The sequence below is a fragment of the Eutrigla gurnardus genome, assembly GCF_963514095.1.
Source record: "Eutrigla gurnardus genome assembly, chromosome: 22".
Classification (NCBI taxonomy): domain Eukaryota; kingdom Metazoa; phylum Chordata; class Actinopteri; order Perciformes; family Triglidae; genus Eutrigla; species Eutrigla gurnardus.
This window is the reverse complement of record NC_139933.1, coordinates 12,513,534-12,537,771: the sequence shown is the minus strand read 5'-3', so window position 1 is coordinate 12,537,771 and position 24,238 is coordinate 12,513,534. Positions and strand designations below refer to the sequence as shown.

At 44.6% G+C, this 24,238-nt stretch overlaps 1 protein-coding gene across 1 annotated transcript in view; it reads right to left on the bottom strand.

The window, feature by feature from the left end:
- The window catches only part of fam20cb (FAM20C golgi associated secretory pathway kinase b), a 42,428-nt gene extending 21,317 nt beyond the window's left edge, over positions 1-21,111 (bottom strand). The window contains exons 1-3 of the mRNA XM_084040237.1: positions 19,600-21,111; positions 19,247-19,422; positions 15,722-15,800 (exon numbers count right to left, since the gene is read on the bottom strand). Of these exons, the coding sequence (XP_083896363.1) occupies positions 15,722-15,800; positions 19,247-19,422; positions 19,600-20,108 (764 nt within the window). The 5' untranslated portion in view covers positions 20,109-21,111. The remainder of the gene's footprint in view (positions 1-15,721; positions 15,801-19,246; positions 19,423-19,599) is intronic.
- Positions 21,112-24,238: the final 3,127 nt, after the last annotated feature.

The window sequence follows — 24,238 nt, the reverse complement described above, 5'->3', positions numbered from 1 at the left end:
TTACAGCGGGGTCAATCAGCCCAACAGCGTGGCACAATGTGGTTTAATAGTTTATACTTCACCAGGGTGCTGTCTCACATGATTAACTTTGTCATTTAGAATGCATTTACAGGCCGCATTTATGGCTCGTAATGTCAGTTTCTTAGCTTTGATTCAAAGCATTCATAATAAAATCCCGTCTCAACTTAACGATAAAAAAAAGTTGCCATCACTGAGGAAAAGTGAGGACATCGTTGCTTCCTCTCTACAAACTGTCCATCGTCAATAATTTGGGCAAATAAGGGAAAATTGCAGCACCTCAATTAGAGGGAACTGCATGTTCTTCTGCATTGCAGCTATAATTTGCGACGGATAAGATGGGTATATTTCACATCAATATCAAGTCTGGCGCAATTTCAAAAATATTCTATTATATTTATTTTCCAAAATGGATTGAGTGAATGTTTGAATTTAAATGCTGGTATTTCCTTTAAATTGAATCCTTTCACACTGTTCTGTTGTAGAAAAAGCCCCTCAGTAGTTTAGATGCACCTGTATGTATTTATGTGCAGACTGCCGTGCTTATATTCCTCAGGTTGACGTACAAACAGCTCCACTGGGTGCAGACTCCCATTGTGAACCAGATGTCTGCACTTTGAGAACCTGATCAGGTTTTATATGACACACTAGTGTCCTCGGGGACATGCATATGGCAAATTGGAAATTCGGTTATCCAAACATTTAAAGGAACCAGAGCTTCTCTGGAGGCAGAGCTAATCTCATTGCTGAGATTAACCTTCAGTGGCCAGAGCCAAAACGCTGCAGTTGTTGAGTTGATAAATTACATCGCATATTGAAGCAAAGAAAGACCTCTAATCCCCCAAAAAACAGCTTTTCTTTTGTTCGTTAATGTGACTGAAACCTATGACTATTGTCTCCTATTAGTCGATAAAAAGTTTGGTCTGGAAAACATCAGAAAATAATGAAAACTGCCCACCACAATAGCCCAAGGTGATGTCGTGAAATGTCCTGTTTTGTTCAGCCCACAGTCAGTTAGTAATCAACTAATTGTGCTGCTCCACTGACTTCAACTGGCTTACACAGAACAAGCTACTAGTTTGGTTCACCGAGTCTAATGAGATTACACTAGCCCGACCAAAAGCAGAAGACTTTGTAAACTATATGGTCTCTTCACGCTCTGTCCAAAAAATTGGCATCGTAGTCAAATACTTGATTTCAAAAGCCATTATGGTATCAAATGATACCATGAGTCTTATCTTGGAACCTCTTTCAAAAGTGATCACACTCACGGAGAAGACAAAGTCTTAGCAGGTTGCAGGACTAGCTGATGCTCCAAACAGCAGCCATGCTGACTTTAGAGGGTGGAGGAAGGACAGAGATGAGAGCGACCCCCCTAGTAACTAACCATTACCCAGATATATACCGACGAGAGGTGAGTGTTTGGAGGTATGCGGTGATTGGATAATGCCCCCCCAGAGATCCGTTCCGCATACTCCAAATGGCCCGGCTGCATGTCGATGCCATCAGATTGCCTCTGATTGGGGGCTGAAGTCATCCCTCTCCTCTTCTTGTCTTTCATGTTGGCTACATTAGTGACAGGAGAGTAATCAAAGCTGCCATTAATGCCTGGCCATTTCCTCTGCCCTTGTCACGCAGGCCCACAGGGCACGACTACGCTTCCATTCTGCTGAAGTACAGCGTTGTAGGGCAAGACGGCTAAAACCTTCCAGCTAATGGATTTCCCTCGTTTCCTGTGGCTTTGGACTTGAAAGAAAGAGAATAAACCACAGAGATTCTGGTTGGTGTCTCGTCATTTGAGAGGAGTGCTAATATAGAGTCGAAATGGGATATCTTTTAATCACCATGAACTCAAGACAGTAACGTTTAATGCAGCAGCCCAGACCGTGGCTGTTTATTAATGTGGGAGCTCAGGATCAGATACACTGAAACACTTCAGCTTCAGCATAAAGAAACCGTCGCTTGACATGTTTCATAAACAGATGATTAATATTAGTGAACAGAGGCAAACATTGAAAATACACTGGCATTCATTTTTTTAAATTCTCTAATGCTCGCCAAGTAATCAATACTATCTGTGAACTTCTTATGCTGCACTGTATTTTGCACTTGATATTCTTGTTTTTAATGATTTATTGTAATTTAATTTAATTAAATTTTATTATTATTACATTTTTAACTTTATTTTATTATTGGCTGGTTTTAATGCATTTTAATTTTGCCTTTATTTTCTTTTAATTCTTCTATTTTTTTTCACTTTATTGTATGACATTTTTATGATGTGAAGCACTTTGAGACAGCCTTGTGAATGAAATGTGCTATACAAATAAAGTTGCCTTGCCTTGCCTTGCCTTACTACTCACACCACGTAACGCCACGTAAAACCACAACCACTTATTTACATTTGGGTTTTGCTATTTAATTCGCTCCAGAGTTGCTTTTGGACAGAGCTGAGCCATCTGATTCTCCACGTTTCCTGTCTTTAAGTTATAAGTTAATGGCCTCATATAGCTTCATATTTAGCGTATGGTATTGACCTTCGAACAGTTCCTATAAAATGTAAGTAAAGTAAAATGTAAAGTAAAAGTATTGAATCTTGAATCTTGATGGTTAACACCAGCTGCATTAATATGAATCCAAATACAAATTATATATTTTGCTTCTTCTTTTTTTTTAAATACCAGATTATGGCTCATTCTGCCAGGCAGCGCTTCATCCCGTCTGCCTCCCACGTTGCCTCTATCTGTCTCTCTCTCCGACTCTGAGTCATACAAACTACCAAGGTTTCTTTTATTTGATATTTTGAATTGTGTGGCTGGTGTGCAGTTTTGTTTAACCGCGCCTGAACTTCTAAGTTTGACTGAAACATGGGAGGAATTAAATATGCAACCCCCCCCCTAAAAAAAGAAAAAAACACTTTGATGTCTGGATTGAAATTTACTGCTGAGACAATTAGTCTAATTATACAGTTTGCTGGCTGGCAAAAATGAGGGCGGCGTGCCACTGTAACAGGATCCGACTTGTGTGCTCCCACTTTTGACTTGCGTGTTATTGCTAAAGCAGAAACACAGAGTGTGTTAAAAAAAAAAGTGCACCTGAGTGATTTGGCAACACGCTCGGATAGCCGCCACACATACTATTTATGACACACAAATCTCCACGGATCACGGTTCACGCCTCATAGTTAAAGTGATACACACACGGCAAGAGCGGAGGAGCGTTCGAGTGTTCTTCTGGAGAAAACCACTGCGAACGCTTTGTGAGAACAGACGAGAGAAACACCAAAAAAGTGGGTTAGCCAAGAGAGAGATGGTTAAAAGGAAGAAATAATAAAAAAAACTGGGTGGTGAAAAAAGAGACGACTCAGCAGGGCATAAATCATGGGATTTGGGAACACTTTAGTCAAAAGCGATGAATGAGAGAGGGGGGAGGACCGGGAGCATCAAGGTCTGCTGAGCTATGAGTGACTGCAGCCAGGGCCTGTGGTGTCCTGAAATCCAAAGGCTGTGTCTGGTAAATTGGTGGGTGGGGTACATGGTGGCTGTTGATAAGCAGATAGAAAACAGAGCTCAGCACCTATAAATACACTATAAACACACACAGGGAAACCCTGGAGCCACGGGACGAGCATGGCAAGGGCACAGAGGGATGGAGGGGAGGCTCCAAACCGGAGAGCACTGCTGCAAAAATACTCAGGGAAAACCAGAGAGAGAGAGAGAGAGAGAGAGATTAACTATAAAGGGGAGAGAGGGGTGAATGGAGGAATGTAACCACAGCAACAAACTTGATCAGATCTCACTGACACCATGAGTTTTCAGACCAGTAAACGACCGACCTGCGAGGAACCATCCCTGTTTTCGTTGCACCGCCATTATAACCTCACAAAGGAGGAAGCCAAACGGATGGACGCCGCTGGAAAAGTACAATACAAAACTGACCATAATGTCTGTCTGGGAGGCTTTATGAGCGGGGGGGAAAACAAGTTTGTGAGAGGAGTGCACCATAAACAAGAGATTCAGATTTTCCAGGGAGGGCTGCGAGAGTAAGAGGAGAGAAACTCGCACTAGAGGACTAAAGGGGCCCGTTTCTCCCGGCAGAATCGCTCATATCATATCAGGAGCAAATGAGAGGATGACGGCGTTGTTGGAGGCAGCGCTCTTCTCTCTCGCTTTCTATTCTCCTGTGACCAGAGATTGCGAGGTGTGACTGGAGGAAGAAGGAGTGACGCTGAAAAGCAGTGACAGGGAGAGAAAAAGAGACAGAAAAGAAACAGAAAATGGCCTTGAGATGGTGACAAAAAGAAGCAGGGAAGTGAATGGAAAATAAGACGGCGAAAAGGGAGAACGAGACCAGACAAAAATTGAATTTGAATGGAAGTCCTGATTAAATGTGTGAGCACGCTGACAGCTCGTCCCACGTCTGTTTGAGAAACATATCGGTGGCACGCGGTTTAGCGTGTCTTCCACTTCAGAAAAGAAACTACGAGCACAAAGGGAGAGAAACACAGCAGCCCACTGGCAATCTTAGTCCCTCAGCTGCAGCCAGCAACACTGCTTATGACACACACACCATGACAGGTGCATGCACATTTAATCCAGGGAATGAAAAATGAATGGTTGGAAAGAGAAGAAGACCATGTTCATTTGCATATTTAATACATCTCGTCTGTTGCACTTAGCTGCAGCTCCTCGCTGCACTGCGGAGGAAAGGGGTGAATATTGGCTGAGAGCTCCAAACAAAACTGCTTTAAATGTTTCCTTACATGACAGACGTGAAAGCCCCTCTTCAGACTGACGAATACATTATGAGTTGGACTCTTACAGTGCATTCAGAGTGTTTGGGATGTAGCGCGGGCTGCATGTTTAAGTGGTCTTGTCTGCTTGAGTTGTTCATTTAGGGGAGGACACGCGGAATTAAAGGTAAAAGCCCCCCCGTTCCAGACTTCCCCACATCATTAATTTGAATGATGAGATGGCCACGCCCCCCCCCCTGAAGTTCGACAAGAACGGAGACTCCAAAGCTCATATTTGCATAAGCGCTGGACAAACAGCATAGATGCCCCCCCCCTGACTTAACTGAACACACTGAACGCATCACAGTTGGTAGGAAAGCTCTTGCAGCACACTAATCCGTGCCATTTTGCCAAGCTGCTTTCTCCTCGCTGTGCCTAACAATGCTGAAGTCATTCCCCCCCCCTCTCTCTCTCTCTTATTTATTTATTTTTTTGCGAACAACAACAAATCATAATCCTTTGGTGAGCCTGACCATATGGTCTTTTCTTTATCCTTTCTTTATCCACACCCCACTGACATTAATAATCTGTTGGACTGGGAAGATGGTACATACTTCTTTTAGCCGCAGCTGATGTTTCCATCGAAATGGATTGTTTTAGAAAATCACCAATGAGTGATGGGAAAATTAATATGCTTTAGGATTCTGGTCCCACGGCGAATTAGCATCTGAAAATGCAGTTTTGACATAAGTGAAAAAGTCTGTTTCAGCCGAGGAAAAAAGCTCTAAAAGACCCACCGTGGTCATCCTGAGGACATCTTTTCTGCCAGATGTGCAAGAATTAGCCAGCACCATCAACTTCAAAGGTGATTGTGTTTACAGAAATGTAGGTTTAAGTTGGCATCAGCTGCTGAATGCAAGTGTTGCTCCTGGTCAGCTGGACGTGTAAACTGGTATATATAGTGTTTAAATCCTGTCGATTAGGGGTGAGTATTGGCAAGAACCTCATGATACGATATGTATCACAATACTTTAGTCACGATACGATACGTATCACGATATTGCGATATAAATAAAGATGAAAACACAAGTACCTGTATATGTACATCAGATGATATTGATCTGAATATAATTGATACAGCCTCTCCATTTTTTTTCCCATTATTAATTCCCATGAAATTCACTGGAATAAATATTGAAAATAAAATTAAAAAGGATACTGTAATCTCAACGCGTCTAAACAAGAATCTTTTTTTTTTTTTTTAAATCGATCTTTGGAGTTAGGGTTAGGGTTAGGTTAGAAAAATCAATATTGTATTGGGCGGCAAAGTATCGCAATATATTTCCATATCAATATTTTTATTAGTGTCGATTATAACCGCTTTCAGTCTTCAAACATTAAAAAATATCTTCGCAATAATCTTAATTTTAAGTAAAGCAATGCATTCATGATGACGAAAGATGCCTATTTTATGTTCTTCAGTCGTCCGTTTAAGTTAAATGATGAGAAGATAATGTCATATTATTGCATTTTTGTTTTATTCTGTCACATTCCATGATGGTTGTTATTGGAGTCAACACCTAATCTGCTGTTTGATGTTTTTCTTTCATCAACGAGTACATTTGCATCTCCAACCAATAAAGCACCTATAAACTGTAATGAGACAGAATTTGTACACACAGTAAAAATCAAAGTGTGCCAAGAAAAAAGAAAAAAGAAAAGGCCAGCCGGGTTTATTATTGTGTCACTTAAGCAGCACATCTCAGCAAGTGCAAATAATCACACACGATGTCACCACTTTTAAATGATGCTCATGTGTGAGACAACCAGAAGGGCTTTGAGCGGAGGCCGACCAGCATGGAGCATATATATACGCAACCTCTCCCCCGGTTTCATGTGAGGCAGCAATTCATGTTGGAACTTGGCCGCCATGGGTGGCCTTCTAATCTTCCCATCTGAGGTTGGTTGCATCATTTGTTTTGACTATTCAATCTCCTCCTTTTTTCAGTGGTGAAGCTTTTTTTTCAGGGAGGGGGGGTTAAATGCAGATATTGGATGGTAAGAGCAGAGCTTTCTACTTTAATCAAGCTCATACAGTATGCAGCAGTGTGGAGCAGATGTTGTTTAATCCGCATCTATACCATAGCCAGAGCGTTGACAGCTGCGGTTCACACGACCTCTTTCCCACCATAACCTTCGTCGCCGCTCGGCTGTTTGCTAATGACGTATCACAACATGCCCTCATAATTCCACCTTCCTGAACGCCCCCCTCAGAGAGCAGTTCTTTCAAAGGGGGGGGCCTAATTAGACCAAGTGTCCATCTGCTGAAAGGGAGAGGTGGAGGGTGAGTTGAAGAAATTAGATAAACGCAGTAAAAAAAAAAAAAAAAAGGCGGGCGGGCGCCCCAAAGTCCTTGCGGTGCTATAATTAAACCTGACAATCAGGAATGTTGGAGAACGACGGGTGAACATGGTATTTTACCTCCTGCTTCATTATAGTCTAATGACCCCCCCTAAGGTGTTTTCCCCCGACACTAACCACAGCTTATAAAAGGGATCAGTTTTTGCCGCGGGGCCAGTGCGAAGAGACGAGCGGCTTTAATAGCCAGTGAAGGTGAAGACAGAAAGTAAGGATGAAGATCACAAGCGACGCTTTTTAGCGGACCAGAGCGATCCCCGCTGCACTATAAAACACGGGATGCTTCTATAAACGAGAGGTGTCTCGCCCTGTGGCATGGGCGCAGAAACTGTGTTTTCTATCAGCCACAGATGACAGCGGTTTCTTGGCCATCGCAGCTCTCAGATCAAGAGAAGTGAATGCACTGTTTTTTAAGGTATGTTTTTGCCGTACAGGAACCGATACTTTGGTACACTGTTATGTGTTCAAGTTCTATTCAGTAAAAATGAGTATTGGCAAAGGTAAATCCTAACATTATTCTTTTGGGTATCCAAATTGTGAAATTTCACTGGCATCTGTATAATTTCTGGTATCATGACATCCCTAGTTTGCCCCATTCAGAATATCCCTCTCTCTAACTGCTAAATCCTCCTAATTCATCCCATTGACAGCACTTTGACCCGCTTTCACATTCAGAGCAGTTTCATCAAACTCTGGCAGCGTGTACACATTTTTCTTGGCCATAACATTGAGGCTCAAATAACTGAACCAAGATAGGTGAAGGTGTGGTGCCGTTTCTTAGATGTGAAAAATACATCTAGGCTTCTTACAGGAAAACAACCCAGGTTTGAATGCCACACAAAGACGGATGGTGACATTTGATAGCCGGCAGCCGAGCGAAACAAACGGCAGTCAGGTCTGATCTTTACGCTCAGTCGTTCCTTCAAATGCTCTTAAGCACAGAAAGTAAATGAGTTCATGATTCTTGGCTAAAGTTAAAGGGAATCATTTAGATTCACCTTCAAATGCCAAACTTTGTGAGATGACAGGTTTCCAATGTCTGTCCTAATGAGACCTAACGAGACCTGGTTTGCCTGGAATCATCTACTGAAACGTGATGAATCAAACACTAACATGTACAAAGGTTAACGAGGATTTATCCCCAAATAGCTTTATGTTATGATCAGACACAACCTGCTATAGAACAATAATGAGTGTTTCCTCTTAACTCAAGAATGCGATACTACAGAGATGTACAACTCTCTTTGTTCATTAACTCTGAGACATAAAAGGCTCATTTCCCAGTCATGAAACATCCTCTGAGCCTCTGCTTTCAGCATCTGGCCCTCTATAAGAACGGCAGCGTGGAGGGCCGGGCCCAGGCCAGATGATTCAATGTCTGCCGCGATTGTCACATCAGCTGTTGAGGTGTGCCGCGTCCAGACAGAGAGTAAAGCCCGCCTTTGAGTGACAGCTCCTTCAAAGCAAAGAGACAAGATGACAGATGGTACCGGGGCCTGCGTTCCCACACAAAAACAGAGTGGGATCAGGTTTTCTGGGCGAGTAATTAAGCTTCTTTTTCTATTATTTCTACGAAACAATGAACGAGTTTATCAGGGATGAACCGCGGTCGTTTAGCGGCCAGGAACGACTTCTCAGCCTCGGAGACTGCGGAGAAACGCCATTTGTGTGTCTGGCACACACACACACACACACACAAATGTGCACGAACGAGCGCGCACACACAGATGGTAGAGGAATTTAGTTGAGGCTTTGATATGCAGATTGGATGCTGGCTTGTCATTTCTGCTGGCTGCAACACTGCGTTATCGTTCCCTCAGCACGGCGTCGGAGCTGATAACATTTACCTGAAGGGGGCAGCTGACTGATAATATCGCCAAGACGTTTCTGCTCCTGGAAGGCATGGGTGAGGGATGCGTGGAATTTGCCATAACAGTATGACTGCCAAGTGGTGCTCATATGCACGGGGCGAGCCACACACACACACACACACACACACACACACAGATCTCAACTGTGGCGACAGCAGTCCTGAGTGAGGAAGTCAGGAAGAAGATTGGTGTTAACTTTTTCCGACTCGAAATAAACGGGAGTGGATGTCAGCGTCTAACACACATGTCAAACGTAACGATTGTGCTAATCAGCCACAGTGATTAAAAGCGGCACTGTGTGTTAGAGCACATTATGTACTAATATTCTACATAAATCATGACGGCTGATTACTGTATATGGCAGAACGCCAACCCTGCATTAACAGATTACTCCTGGTTTTCCTCCATCCCCCACTAGACCGTAGATTATTTGCATGAGCGTCTACCGTTGCGTGCTTATAGCATGTGCTTCTATAGTATGGCGGGCAATAGGTCCGCACCGCTTATTGTCCATTACATTCAACCTACTTCAGCCCCATATTAATAGATTATTATCAGAGTGAGTCACTCTACCCTTTATTTTCCATTATAGGGCATTTCACATTATCTTGGTAAATAGGTCTTCAACCACTTTTACATCAGAGCGTAACATTGATCGAACACAAGAAGCTAGGGAGTTATTTTTATTCAGATACAGAAAAGTGGTTCATTATAGTCTTCAGAGACAGTGATGTAAGCCATTATCTGACCAATGTGCACAGGAACACATACAAATTACTGACAATTTACCCACAAACACACCATCGTTATCTTTTCTGAGCCTTGAATGAAAAACAGTCATGGTTGATGATAACCAGGCCTCTGAATAACAGTTTGCATTCTACCAACAGCGATCCGTTTTACAACTGATTTCAAACTATGTGGATCAGGCAAAATGTCTCACAAAATCAATTTTTCTAGCAATTTTATCTGACATAGAAATCATTTTAGTATCCTTTATTTTCACCAATTCACCATGGATGTATGGTGGTATCCAGTGTCAGTAAAACTCACCAGTATTACACATCCAGCTGGTGGATTTTACCAGTTTTGTTTCATACAGGGGAAAACAGTGCGGCTGTGCGCTACATGATCCTGGTGGCCTACAATGTGTTATAGTCTCTGCAGGGAAGACAGTAAAGGGGTCAGATAACTGAGCCTCGGGGCTCCATTTGATCATATGCTGCACTCTGAAAGCACATGAGATAACTGGTGTGCGTGTCCTGTACTTGTACGCTTGTGTGAGTATTCCCTTTTAAATCGAGCGCTTGATCACGTATTTTTCTCTGTTCCTCCGACAATTTTGCTTGAGCACAAACAACACCCTGGTGAAACAATTAGAGCATCGGGGAAACAGTCAAAACATTAAGAAGGGAGTAGCGCAAAGCCGTAAGTGCTGCTAAATAACACATCACACAGTGGTTGTAATTTAAGATGAATTATTCAACTGTTTTCTCTCCCAACAGAACCAGTTGGTTACAGCAAAACGAATAGTACGGAGATATTTCCCGAGGTCAGCAAGTGCGTTTACAGGCGATTATAACATCCCGCTATTATTCATGATCCCCAAGTGTTTTGTATAAGATGTGGAGTGTGAGCACGCCTAATTGCAATTAGTCCACGAAGACCCATATTCTGAGCTGGGGAAGATATTCTGTTTATTTCCACATAGAAATTGTGATTTCTTTTATTATTAAAAAAAAAAAAAAAAAGCTTACGTCAGATGTAAACTTTACCTGAATTAAAAGCATGCAAATACATGCAATTTATTATAAGGACAAAAGTATAAAAAGTATAGGCATTTATTGCCATATATATGCTGTATGTATCCAATTATTCATGTGTTTCATGCTTTAAGTCATGCTTCAATCCTGCTGCCGAAGGGTGTGTTGCATCATTCACAGATATGTGGGCCAGTGGATTGGGGGTTAACATGGTACATCCTACCTCCCAGCCTTGGTGTTGCAACCGCTCTGCTGTGAATTTCCTCTATTTCAGAACAGAGCTGCACTCATCATCTGTGCTCTGAATGACTTGTCCTGAGGCAGTTTGTCCCTTTATTTCCCGACTCAAAGTCAAAGCACAGGCAGAGAAAACCTTGTGAATGCAATATCGCATGGCAAACAAGCACACATGCATGCACGCTGAAAAACAAGCAACCGAACCGACAAAATGAATACAAAAAAAGCGAAGGGGCCAAAAACAACGGAGTTTAGTCCACAGAGGAGTCACACGGGAACAATCGCTGAATTGTCCCGTCTTTTATCAGTGGCTCAGTCTTTTCGTTGTTCGAGGGCAATTCTAGGCAGCTATAAGCAAGGATAATAAGGGGTTTTGTTGAGGCATGCCCTCCCCATTTTCCAAATAAAGCTCCCTCAATCTTATTCCTACACCTCCCACAGCTGATGCAGCTTGACGATAAAACATCAACTCTTCCACGCAGCCATTTCCCCTACTTATATTTCACACTTAACACAGACATTTCCTCCAGGCTGTTATTTGTGCTGCTGTCAATACGTTATTGACACAAACAAGGTGACATTAGTTTGCTCCCCACCTTGTCTCCCTGTCGTGCCAATCAAAAATGACTCATGGACCCGACTCGCTACAGATATAGATCGCTTGGTGGGGAAGAGCAGCGGAAAGAGCCGATATCTCTTCTAGGAATACTCAAATTGATTTGTGTGTGACTGAGCAAACAGTCGGCTGATTGTCAAGCGATACAATTAAGTGGAAGCGAGAAGGAACGGAAGACCATCATTATATCAATCATCAGTCCTTCTAATGGGCTTTGTGTGCTCCAAGACTATTCTCACGGCAAATATTACAATCACGTTTCCCCGGGTTCATACCAGCACAAAGTTGGAATGATGAATCAAACACCATCAACGTGTTCTCAACCCAGACAAGTTTAAAGTATGTAGAGCACAACGCCCCAGCTGAGACTTGAACACACCATATGGAAAAGGTCTATTGCAGACATTCTTGAGACAACGGTTCCTGGTGGTCCTGGAGGTATTACTGTACATGCATACATTTTTATTGCAGTACAAAGTACATGCACATGTCTAACAGCAAAAGGCACAATATGTGCATATTTGAACTCGAATGGAAGCTTTTGAAGATACAAAATATTTGTGTTGCTGGAGCAGTTTTCCCTAAGGGACGGTAACAGAGTGGCTCCATGTCCATCCAGTCCGTTGTATCGTCAAGTTAGTGAATGTGAGTTTGATTGGGTTACAGAAGAGTTGATCAAATAGCCAAGAGAATAAAAGTTATCATAGTGCACTCACAGCAAAGGTAAGCCTCTCAGGCAGCAGTGAGCCCATGGTGTGCTTTTTTGTCTAGAGTCGTGCAACATAGCAGTTTCCCTCACCCTGTTATTGATGGAGGGGCTATCATGGCCTGGCAGGGAAAGCTGGGAACAGTACTTGGCACATAAGAAGTAAACACACTGTAGAACTGAAGGGGGTAGAACTGAAGAAAAGTTGGTAAAAAATTAATTTGTATGAATGAGTTACCAACTGTACCAGGGATAATATTCCGAATGTATGCAGATGACAGTCATTTATTTACATGCTAATTCTAAATAGCAACTGCATTTTAATTTACAGTATCTATGGAAAAAAAGAGCAGAATAGTTGACTTCCATATTTTTGGTGTAAATAAAGGGCCACATTACTACATGGTTTTGTTTGACTTGTGTTGACATGAATATTAGTTTCATTATACTGTTATTTCCCAGGTTAATCTAAATGCTGGTAATTACTTGAAGTTGTTGTGTATGTTTTGATATTGTTTTTGCTTTATTATCAACATTTTGACTTGATTGTGGGACAGTTGATACGATTTGGTTATTTTTGTTCCCTACCAAAGCAATGAGCATTTTTGCCAATTCAGGTGAAGTCCCTGTACGTTTGACAGCGTGAAGCATTGGTTGAAGGGAACAAAAGCGGGAATTACGAAAATCCTGCAACTAACTCTGTTACCCCAGTCCTGGCCACAGGCACAACAGGATGCAGAGGATGAGGAAGAAAATTGAGCTTAGTCATCAAACTTCATGCAGGTTACAATGTAGCTGTTGTGGCCGAGTGCAACCATGTTTTCATCCTTCTACTTAAGCAACACAGGGCTGGGCGTCAGCTGGGATTTTAAGTGCCATCCCTCAAAGCCCGAAAGATCTCCCAAGACCTGCAGTCTTAACAAACATTGCAAAACCAGACCAGTTAAGGGTTGGTTCATTCCATGTCTGGGAAACCGGACCGCAGACAGCAGACCAGTGGGCTGATTCATCCGTGTTACATCAGAGTGGACAGGTAACGTAAGCCATTTTGTGGTGTCTCAGGAAGCAGAATAAATCAAATGGTGACGTCATACCAAGGTGTGTTTTTACTTGAACAGACGTAGGAACTCTTACCGCCACAAAAACAGAGGCGTGGACCATAGCGTGTGATCGTTCCTTCTGTCTTTGAGGAAAAAAGGAAACGGGTCGATACAGCAACACTGTGCCGTTCATGAAAGAATGAGTGAGAGAGAAACACAAACAGACGTAGTTTTAGAGATGTTGGGGGGGGGGGGGGGGGGGGGGGGCGATGACGGAGAATATTAAGAATGCGAAAAGAGACGGAGGGGCCGATAAACAGAGCGAACCGAGCAGCGAGAGTGCAGGTTTCCACAGATACGATATGGATGGTTTGAGGGTGGATCGTTACCCAGACGCCGCGTGTGTGCGCGTGCATGCCTGCCTCCCTCCGCTGCCTGCATTTCCATTAGAAGTTGAGAGGAGCCGAGCAGAAGAGCACAGCCGGAGAAATCTTTGATCTCTCAGCCGCTGTCTCTTTGATGCACCATGTGGAAACACACCAGCAGATTTGGGAGCTGGGAGATGATGTTGGGTGTTAAGTGGATGCGTGTGTGTGTGTGTGTGTGTGTGTGTGTGTGTGATCTCTGCAAATCTGTCAAGACCTTGATTGCCGTCCAAATGAGCACACACACATGCCAGCAAGTCAAGGGCATTCAAGCAGCAAGGGATGACCCCCCTCCCCATTTGCTTTTGCTGTTTTTCAGGATTACCAAACATAGAGCTCTGAAAACCGTCAAGCAACAGATTTACATCCAACCCCATCACCCCCTGCTTTTCTTGGAAAAAGTCATTTCACATATCCGCCTGGGTTGAAATTTGGGGCAGCACACAGAAATAATCTGTGGATTTTGACTCTGCGAGGGTATTGACGACACGATGCCCACGTCTCCTCGTCTGTCCTTTCCCTCTCTCGATCTGCCCCGCTCTTTCCCTCCCCTCATCCTCGTCCCCTCCCCGACCTGTCAGGATGATTTCAGGCTTGTTGCGTCTGTCCTGTACAATTGAAGCAGTAATTACAACAGTCTCTGAATAGATTTTCCTCCCACGGAAATCCTCGCTACCTATCATCCGCAGGCTTAACCCCCGCTCTCCGCGCTGACATGCAGGGGCCAGACAACATTGTTGTGTCGAAAACCATTAACCCGCAATTAAATTACAATCAGCGTAACAAAAGACGGGTGACATTTAAATGCACCCATCGAGGGGGGGATTAGGAGCAAAGAGCACTTCTCTCGGGATGCGTTATCATCTAAATATGACTGTCTGGATAAAGGAAATGAGAATTAATTCAATATTACACAGTATCTACAAGTGGGGCCGTTTTTAACCGCTGGGTAGACTTATCTGCTCTGCAAGTTAAGCCGAGCCAAGGTGTATGACAGGGTGTGCCGAGGTGATCTGAAGCACGTAAGGGAGAGAAAGTGTTGCTTTCGCTCCTCTTCACCTCTTTATGTGAGACCTTAATGATAAGCTGCAGCTCGCTGGTTGGATGTCTCCATATCACAGCTGGAATTGGATGTAGAAGGAGATGAGGCGAGGGAGAGAGATGATGGATCCCAAAGCTCACAGCAATTATATCACCATTGCGGAGAGAGCCACAGAAAAATAATGACAGACTGCGTCACCCCTGGGTGAGCAAGGGTGCTACCTGAGAACCTGCTGGCTATAGCCCCGGCTGGGCACCGAGCCAAAAATTCATGCCTCAAACTTTAACATTGGACTGTTTTTTGATTATTTCAGAGACACATTTCCCCTGTGGACAACAATCACATGTGACTGACTAGATGATGTTATCAAAACACAGATGACACAGCCGGCGTCGCCTCAGGGCCGAGGGCCTTCATCGAGGCCACTAAAAGATGCGCCGTGTAACGTGAAAGCCCCGCGAGGTGAAACGCCTACTCAACATTTGGCTCTGACGCAGCAGAATGATGTCGGCCTTCAGTGGAATATCAAGGTTGTGCTGAAATGAAAGCAATTTGATATAGCCAGAGAGGAGAATGAGGAAATGAGATTGATGCTGTGAGGAGAATGAGTAGGTGGTGGGATGTGAAGATGAAAAAAAAAAAAAAAAAAAGGAATTCATTGGAGGTAGAAGGCTGCATAGTTTGGTGTTTTATGCTGAAATGGCACTCGAGCTTTAACGGGATATGAGAGCGATTGCTTTTTCTTAAAGAGAGGCGACCTGACACTGGTGGAGGAGAGATGAGAGGGCAGTTTGACACAAAGAACAACATAAATACCACAAGCTTGGTTTTTAAAAACACACACGACACTTACTTCATGGGTTTAAAGAGAGCCTGGCCATAGTTCTGGAAGGTCATGATGAGCTTGAGCTGAGTGCCTCCAGACTTCATTGCTGTTGGAGTGAAACAGACACACTGTTATGAACAATACGTCACCTGAAGGCCACTACGGTTGTAGTTACACCAAAGAAATGAGCTGTAATGAGTTGGTGCTTTGACGCAAACGTACCCGCCAGAATTCGGTTTTAAATACACACATAAGGAAATACCATATGTTAGCTAGTAGTGTTACTGGCCTTCAACATTTAAACTGGGCAAATATTATTAGGCTGCTGACTGGGAATAAAATACTTCAATAAAAAATATTTTTAAAAGATATATATATATATATATATATATATATATATATATATATATATATATTTTTTTTTTTTTTTTTTTTTACTGTCTTTGTGATCAACATTTCCCATTCAATTTCCCAACTTAGCCATTTTGCATTTGACTGTGCTGTAGCTAGCTGCACTGACAAAAACATTTATAATGACCATTAAATGTTTTCTTTTTTGTCCAAAACATTTTGAAAAATATATTTACTATGTTATAAAACCGAGGAAAAATCTGCAACTCTTCATATTTGACAAGCTGAATAAATGTTTGTCAATTCTGGCAAATAAATGACTGAATAAACGATGATCTGCTATTGTGGCTCCATCTATTTGTTGAAAACGTTCTGTTAATCTGTCAACCATTCATTGAAAACTCTCCCTCAAAACAAACAAAAACAAAAAAATGGTAGGAAAATGCCATCAGAATCAATTAAATCATATAAATAAGCATGTATAGCGCGGTCACGAGGCTCCACACGTTGATCTAAAAGAAGAAGCACAGACCTTCTGCATATTAAGTGTGTTGACCCGTCATGTAAGCAGAGGAAAAATACTGACAGCTCTGAGATAAGAGACTCACCAGAAGTCGTACACGTGACTAAATGTGTTTGTTCTGTTCATTCTAACTGTAATGTCATTTCCACTCACACTGATCAGATTTTACACTTTACACACATGACGTCGTACACCTGAATCAAACGTGTTGCTCGTACACAGCGTGTGTTTGGACGTGCGTTTGCGAGTGTGTGGGCGCTGGCGCTCTGAAAAGACCGAGCGCTGATGTCACAGTGTTTGTTTGACGGGGAGGCAGAGCGAGGGGGTGAAGGACAGCCAGTGCTCGCCGATGCTCTCTGTTCCTCCGCTGTTTACTCGCTCTGTGTATTCTCTGGAGGGCCCATCGCTATCTCTCTCTGGCTCTTTGTGTTTCTATTTCTCCGTCGTGTTTTCTCCACTTTTGTACATGATAATTCAGTCTAAAAGGCACTCATGGGACTGGGCTCGGGGCTGAAATTCAGCGAAATTCGCAAAGAGAGCACGGCGGCGCACTGGGGCCTGCTCGTTCGTCAGCAGATCGATGTGAAGCAGTGTTTCGCCGTTGTTTCGCCAAAGAGCAACCTTCTCAATCAATGCTCTCATTTATTTTTTACATATCGGAATCAGGAGGACATGAAAAATTGTTTACAGAGAAAGAAATCACAAGTGAAAACATCAATGCTGGCAACAGTGTCCTTGTGAACCGTTTACAGGGACAGTGAACAGACTGGTGTTCTCATCAGACTCACGCAATCATCTGTAATAACATTTATCATATCTGCTTTGCACACTATGTCCCTAATTGTTCAAAGTTGCTCAAAAGAGGTTACGGCGTATAATCCATCCGAGCACCACGCTTGAGCTTAGATAATAAGTAGGCTGCAATTGGCTTCTATTGGTATTCTGCCCCAGGCCTGTGTTAAGGCTCTGTAATTACAGAGCCACCATGTATTTAGCTGGCTAGAGACGCTGAACTGCTTCCTCTATCCACCCAGCCGAGACAGAGAGCAAGAGGGAGAAAAATCACAGAACATCTTCAGTGGAAACACAGGGAAAGAAAGTTCTTCCTTTAGTGGCCAGGCACGGACGATAGTTTTGTTAACAACGAATCTGACTCCCAGATAAGTATTTAATCGTTTGCCAAAGGCCAGTAACGGTTTTCTCATTGGCAGATGAACCTGAAAATCTGCAAACACTTTCCACAGCGAGTGCAAGACCTTGAGTCGACAAGCACTCTTGGAATGTGGGAACGGGACTGAGCCAAAAGAAGGAAGACAATCCCCTCTCGGATGTTTGAATGGAGTCAAAGCGTGATGCGTAGATGTGAGTTACATGGAGACCAGGTGTTCTGTGGGGATACATGACAGGAGGAGTGTTTTATTATTCCTTCAGCTTTAGAGGCGGGGGGGGGGGGGGGGGGGGGGGGGGGGAGTGAGCAGGCCGAGCAGATTCAGCGCTGCTGTGCGATAGCCTGCAGCCGACTTCCACCGTCGCCATGCAAATGTGTGTGTGTGTGTGTGGGTTCATGTCATCAGCGCCTGTGGCAATGAGGTGATAGCTGTCCGTTACTTCGCAGAACCTCTTCCCACTCTCAACCAGTAGACCCCGTTACTGGAGAGTCCACATTTGGCTTCCTGTTAGAATGACACACAGCGTTGCCAGATTGGGCTGTTTTCCACCCAATTTGGCAGGTAGGATTTGTTTTGGCCAGCTGTTTGACAATTTGGCCTGCTTTTTTGCACCATTTTGGCCGTTTCCCCTCAGCAAAAACATCGATACAATTGGCCCTTTTTCCACTAAAAGTATTATGATTGGGCCTGAAATGTCAACAAGGTGGAAACTTTTCTGATTCAAAGTGTGATTCAAGTTCCTGCTTTATATAAAATGTAGTTTACATTAAATGCAACATTATCCACTTGGTGGAGATTATATCTAATTACTGTAATCATGCTTTTGGCTTCATCTAATTAAACGAATAAAACAAGACCGGCGGTGCATCTTCTAAACGCTTGTCTTTTGCTTTTTCACTTCAATTCATCCGCAGACCATAAAACATACCAGGGGGGATCTGATGGGGCAAATCCCTTCGCAGCACTACGAGACAACCCCGATTATATCCACTATCAGTATGTTACAATGCTATTAAGATGAAAAAATGCTCACTGTTATCTCACTGCAGGTATTTGGCGAAAGGATAAAATCGGATGTTAATATTATCACACATTCCACTCGGATTGGGCTTCTTGGCATGAGTCAAATCTGGCAACAGCGCTGACGCTGTATCCATATCTTTAAGCTGCGCCGCACACAGAAACACCCGGGGACCGGGTAATCAAAAAGGCACAGGTTAAATCCATGAGCCAGGCCGATATCTGCGGCCATCAGTAGACAAGCGGCCTTGAACCAAGACACTGGAATCCCTAGTAGCTTGCTTTTTATAGGATGTTGATGATGAAAGGCGGGTAAACTCTCCAGCCTCCAACTAGTGTTCTATGATGAGCAGCCAACATGAGTACACATTTAATCATCCCTAACACCCCTGTACGTTGTGATACCTTTTGTAGGCCTAACAGAACTGTTTCCTGCTACATCAGCTTGTGTCTTCATTGTGTAGACGCAATCTGTTTGTCATGACTCACCGACGCTGCTGATCCTCTGGGTGACCAGGTCCTTCAGGAGGGCGTCGATGACCGGGTTGTGTCTGGAGTACAGCTCGTATCGGTTAATCCCAATGTGGAAGCGGAGCCAGTTGGGGTAGGAGTCGGCCGTCAGCTCCCCCGTTGGGCTGAACTCATCCACATTGCCTTCGGTGTTCCTGGGTGAGGAGAGGAGAGGAGGGGGGTAAAGGGGAAACTGGCAGGTTTCTTATGTAAACAGTGGCAGGTGTTGTGCAACAGCCCATGATCATGCAGAATTACAATAATGGGATTGCACAGAGATAAACTCCCCATGTGATTAAATCATGAAATGTTGGTTTTCAGCGCGTTGTTACCATGCCTGGTCCTCCGCAGCTTTGGGGTCAAAGCGGATGTCGGTGTTGACGTTGAACAGCGTGTCCTCGTCGGTCAGAGGTGGCGGGGATCTTTTATATAAAGGGTGCTCATAGAGAGCCGACAACCTTGAACCCTTCGCCGGCATGTTCTTGGCCACCGCGGCGTCCTGGATGAACTGCCTCTTCCTGTCGCCCCGTTGCCCGAGCTCGAGCCTGCGGAGAGCGTGCGTCTTGTCGCCCGTGACCGGCACCCTCTCCAGGGAGTGGGAGGACACGTTGGAGCTGGGCTCGTTGCTGAAGTCCTGGAGGATCCGCAGCGTGTGCTTGTTAGGCCAGCCCTGCTTCGCCCAGTTCTGCGGCTCCTCGCTCGGCGTGTGGGAACAGGAGCAGCCGCCGCCGCCGCGCCTCTCCAGCTTCGGCAGCAAGTCGATCATGATGTGCATCGAGCACGCGATGAGGAACACCATGAGGATCAAGACCCGGAATTTGCGCAGGAGGATCATCTTCATGGTTTCCCGTTTGAGCAGATGGGAGTATTTACTGCAAATGATCAGCACGCAGATGAACAGGCTGACTACATCGCTGATGATGTTGATCAGACTGGACGCCAATCTAATGAAATACACGTTGAACACGTAGGACCCATCTTCACTTGCCGTCTTGAGGAAAGGATTCAGCGTTCAGCCCGTGTGTATCGTCAACATCGGCGTCCTGTTGCGTGTGCGAGGGTCCCAGCAGCGCATCAAAAACCGTCCGCAGTCGTCCAGGTGAACCACGTTGAGCCGGCTCAGACCAGCGGTGGGTTGGCGCGAGCCATGTCCTCTTCACGCCGTCGACCACCGAGCGTTTCCGAGTAGGGATCCGACAGCAGCTGGAGGGGAACGATCCGTTAAACGTGCGTGTCCAAGGAGGTGCGAGGGGCGCGCGTCGGCTTCACCCTCCAAACCTCGGTCCCGCGCGGGGAAGAGCAGCCGCGGATCAGCTGGGACTTCGGCGCCGGGGAGGGGAAAAAAACGAAGTACGGGAAGTGCGAGCTCTTCACATTTTTTGAAGGCTTTTCGGGAAACTCCCCGAAACAAGTAGCGTGAGCACTCATCCACCTCCGGCGATCCGCGGTGCGTAAATGTCACATCGAGTGACTAAATGACCCGAGGCGAGCCAACGGACTCAACGGCACAGGTAACGGCAGACGGATATCCTCCTCCCGCAGGGCCAGGCAGCCTCCAGGAGTAGAAGCGGGACAGGAGGAGAATGCACCTCTTGTAGCATGTGTGAATCTGGGTGGGTGTGTTAAATATGATGATGAAGCCGAGACTAGATCCAGCCTTTGCGCAGCGTCACCGTGCGCAGATTGGCTGAGGAGGGGGTGAGGGGGGCTGCGACCATGTGAAGCAACTGCTCGTCTGTATTCCTCTTGGAATAAGTCCTCCCTGCACATCCCGGCTGCGCAAGAAGAGGGCGTCTTTCCACTGGCCAATATTCCGCCTGGCTCACACGCAGCAGCGAAGCGAGGCTTCTTCTTTTTTTTTTTTTCGTTCTGAAATTCATCTCCTGGAATCCCTCTGAAATGTCTCCTCCGGGACGGCAGTCAATCCATCGATGATACATTAGACAGGCTTATTAGAGCGCTCATCAGTCTGAGGATCCAGTTCCATCCTGCACCGCTGCCACTCAGCGCCAATCACGTCTTCAATAATGTTCAAAGGCTGCAGGAATGAAAACCGCAAAGCACCTTTCAGCCTTACTGAAAAGAAAGAAACACTCTAGAAATACACCGACCACGCGTTTCTGCCTCTGACCTCTGACCTACACACCACATGAAGTACACACACCAAACAGCTCGCCCCAATACACACTGATTGCACTAATGTTTCTTCTTTTTTTAGTCTAATTGGCTGCATCCATGCTTCCCTTGCATTTCATACTATGGCTTACATGCACGGGTAAGTGGTCATGCTGTCTTTGATTACCTCCCTAGATTAGTTTATAATTAAAAAAGAGAGAGGGAGATGGCGGCGGTGGCTCTTGTGCAAACACAGAAGAGATTTATGAGAGAGACGAGTGGAGATGGCTTTGTGGGGAGGATTTAGTCAGTGGGAAACCAACAAAAAAAACATTAGTTGTGAATGTTAATGAAGCTGATGTTGAGGTAAAATGAACACACGGATCTGAAGCTCTAAATGTGTGTGAATGTGTGTTTACTGCATGAAAAAGCATCAGGTGTCAAGCGACTAACAATGGATTCAGATTCACTGCATTGACTATTGTGTCAGGCACAAAGCAAGCATTGTCCTGCTACAGGGCTGTGTCATGGCTACACATGGCCGCTGACATTTCAGGGCCCTTTAACAGTGACTAATTCCCAACAAGGCAAAAAGGTCCGTCGGGTCCCCTCCTTCGGTGCTTGATGTCAGCGATAGCGCGGCCGTGGAAGACAAAGTGATGCCTGTTGCCTGTCCAGACCTCAAGGCAGCCGCTGCAGCCTGTGGCCGACCAGCCGGAGGTGAAAGGAGCGGAGATGGATGTGCATTGATGTCAGTCAGCCGTGGATCACAGCAGTCGATGGCTCAACAGTTCCTCACAGGCCCCCGTCTTGTGCGACTGCAGCCGAGGTCTCCGGCGACAACGCGGCCCTCTCGCTCTCGGACTGTCGGGCCCATGTGTCAACACTTTTGTTTTGTTTGGGCTTTTTTATTTATTTATACGCTGTCAAATGACATTAGCGCTTCACATCTGGTAATAGAAGGGGACTTTTGTGAGATGACAATTTGCAACCCCTAATGAATAATCTCACTCTATTACTGAGGGCAGAAACGCAAGCTCTCGTGACAAAGCAGCATACGACCCACAAAGGGACCAGATTCCACCCATTGGCATGTTTCTATCACCAAACCTGTTTGTGACGGGACTTCCTCCTGATCGCAATCTGTGACATAACAGGCTGATTGAGAAACACCATCTTCTCATAGCTCCCCTGACAAACGGTATTAAAAGCATCTAGACGTTGCACAGACACGATGGGGAAGAGGAGGAGGAGGAGGAGGGCATCCTAACAGATAGCTGACTACAGCACAGGTCGTAAATACACAAGATTTATGTCCTCTACACTTCAGTGTCTCTTGGTGAGATAGCGCGGGGGGGGGCAGCCAGATAGCACTATCCGTGTTCCTATCTGCACTATCACGGTGAAGGCCGAGCCTCGCTACTGTACAAAGTCTGCCTCACAGATTCAGGGGAGAGGTGATTCAAGTCCAAATGAAAAATGGTATTTTTTGTTTCTTCGGCTGATATTCTATATCGTAACATACTTCTATTTGGTGTAAATAAATGAATGGCAATGGTATATCCAAAGAGCATTTTTTTTTCTTCTCTTGTTGCTGTTTTTGTACTGTTTTCTTAGTGGCAGCTTCATGGTCTAATGGTTACTAATACAAACGGGTATGTTTGCATTCCAACGGCGTGAGTTTATTCATTTGTAAGAGTCAGGGAGTGACAACTTGATGCATTCAAAAAAAGGCTCACTTTCACTTTTTGGTTCCAAGCATCACATTAAGGACAAGCCACAAGAAGTTAGGTGGACATGTAATATAATGATTATTACATGCAGCTTGTCTGACTTGTTATCGGCTTCAGTTGTTACCATTTTTGCAGGTGCTGTTGTTTGCAAATAGCAAAAGGCTTTACATGACGTTAAATTGAAATGCAAAAGTTCCCCCCGAAGCTGCATGGGAATAGAATGCTGACGATTGTTTAATATTGCAAGAAAAGAAAGTGGGCAGGTTGGTCGGCGTGGACCTCTCCGCTCCATTCATACATCCCTGTGTGTTTGCCAGCGTTTCCATATGTATTGTCTGAGTAAATTCATTTATCTGAATGTGCCCTTGGCATGACCAGGGCTGAGTGGGGAACAAGACTAATTTCCATCCCCGAGCAGAGCAGCACTCACTGCATCTGATACGGCACATCTGAATGGATATTACAGATAACAATGCCCTCTGTTGGCCCCAATAAGCCTCACGCCGCTCTCGCTGCTCCTCCGTCCTCCTCCACCCTCCCCCCCTCTTTCAGCCGCCCCTCACCTCCATTTACAGTCGCTCGGTTCCGACGCCAGATGTGTAAACACAGACACATTCAAACTGTCAGGATAATCACTCCTGTTAAAACATCCGCAATCACGGGGGACCCGGTGACATCTTGGAAATGATTGTTTCTGAATTGCTCTCCCCCGAAGCCGTTCTTTTATTTCTCCATCCCGTCTGTATTCTTTTGTTATCCCTTTTCATCCATTTCCTTATAATGTTTGATGAATGACGCGCGTTTTGTTTACACAATTATCACTTCAGCACAAAAGCAAGGTTGGCATTCTGCTTGATTGCATATTAGAGACGTCTGAGGGATGCGTTGCTTTGTTCTTACATACAGAAGGATGGAAGTTGTTGATAAAAAAATAATTGGTGTCTAATTCAAAAGAAATTAAATGAATCGTTCCTCAAGATGATACCCGAGGGATTAAGAAACACATCTTTACAGATCAGTAGCACCACAACAGTTACGGCGGATCTACAAGATACACAACGTATTCCTTCATGAATAATTATGACAAAAGAGAAAATTAAAGAGGGCTGTTTTGTTCTCAGTA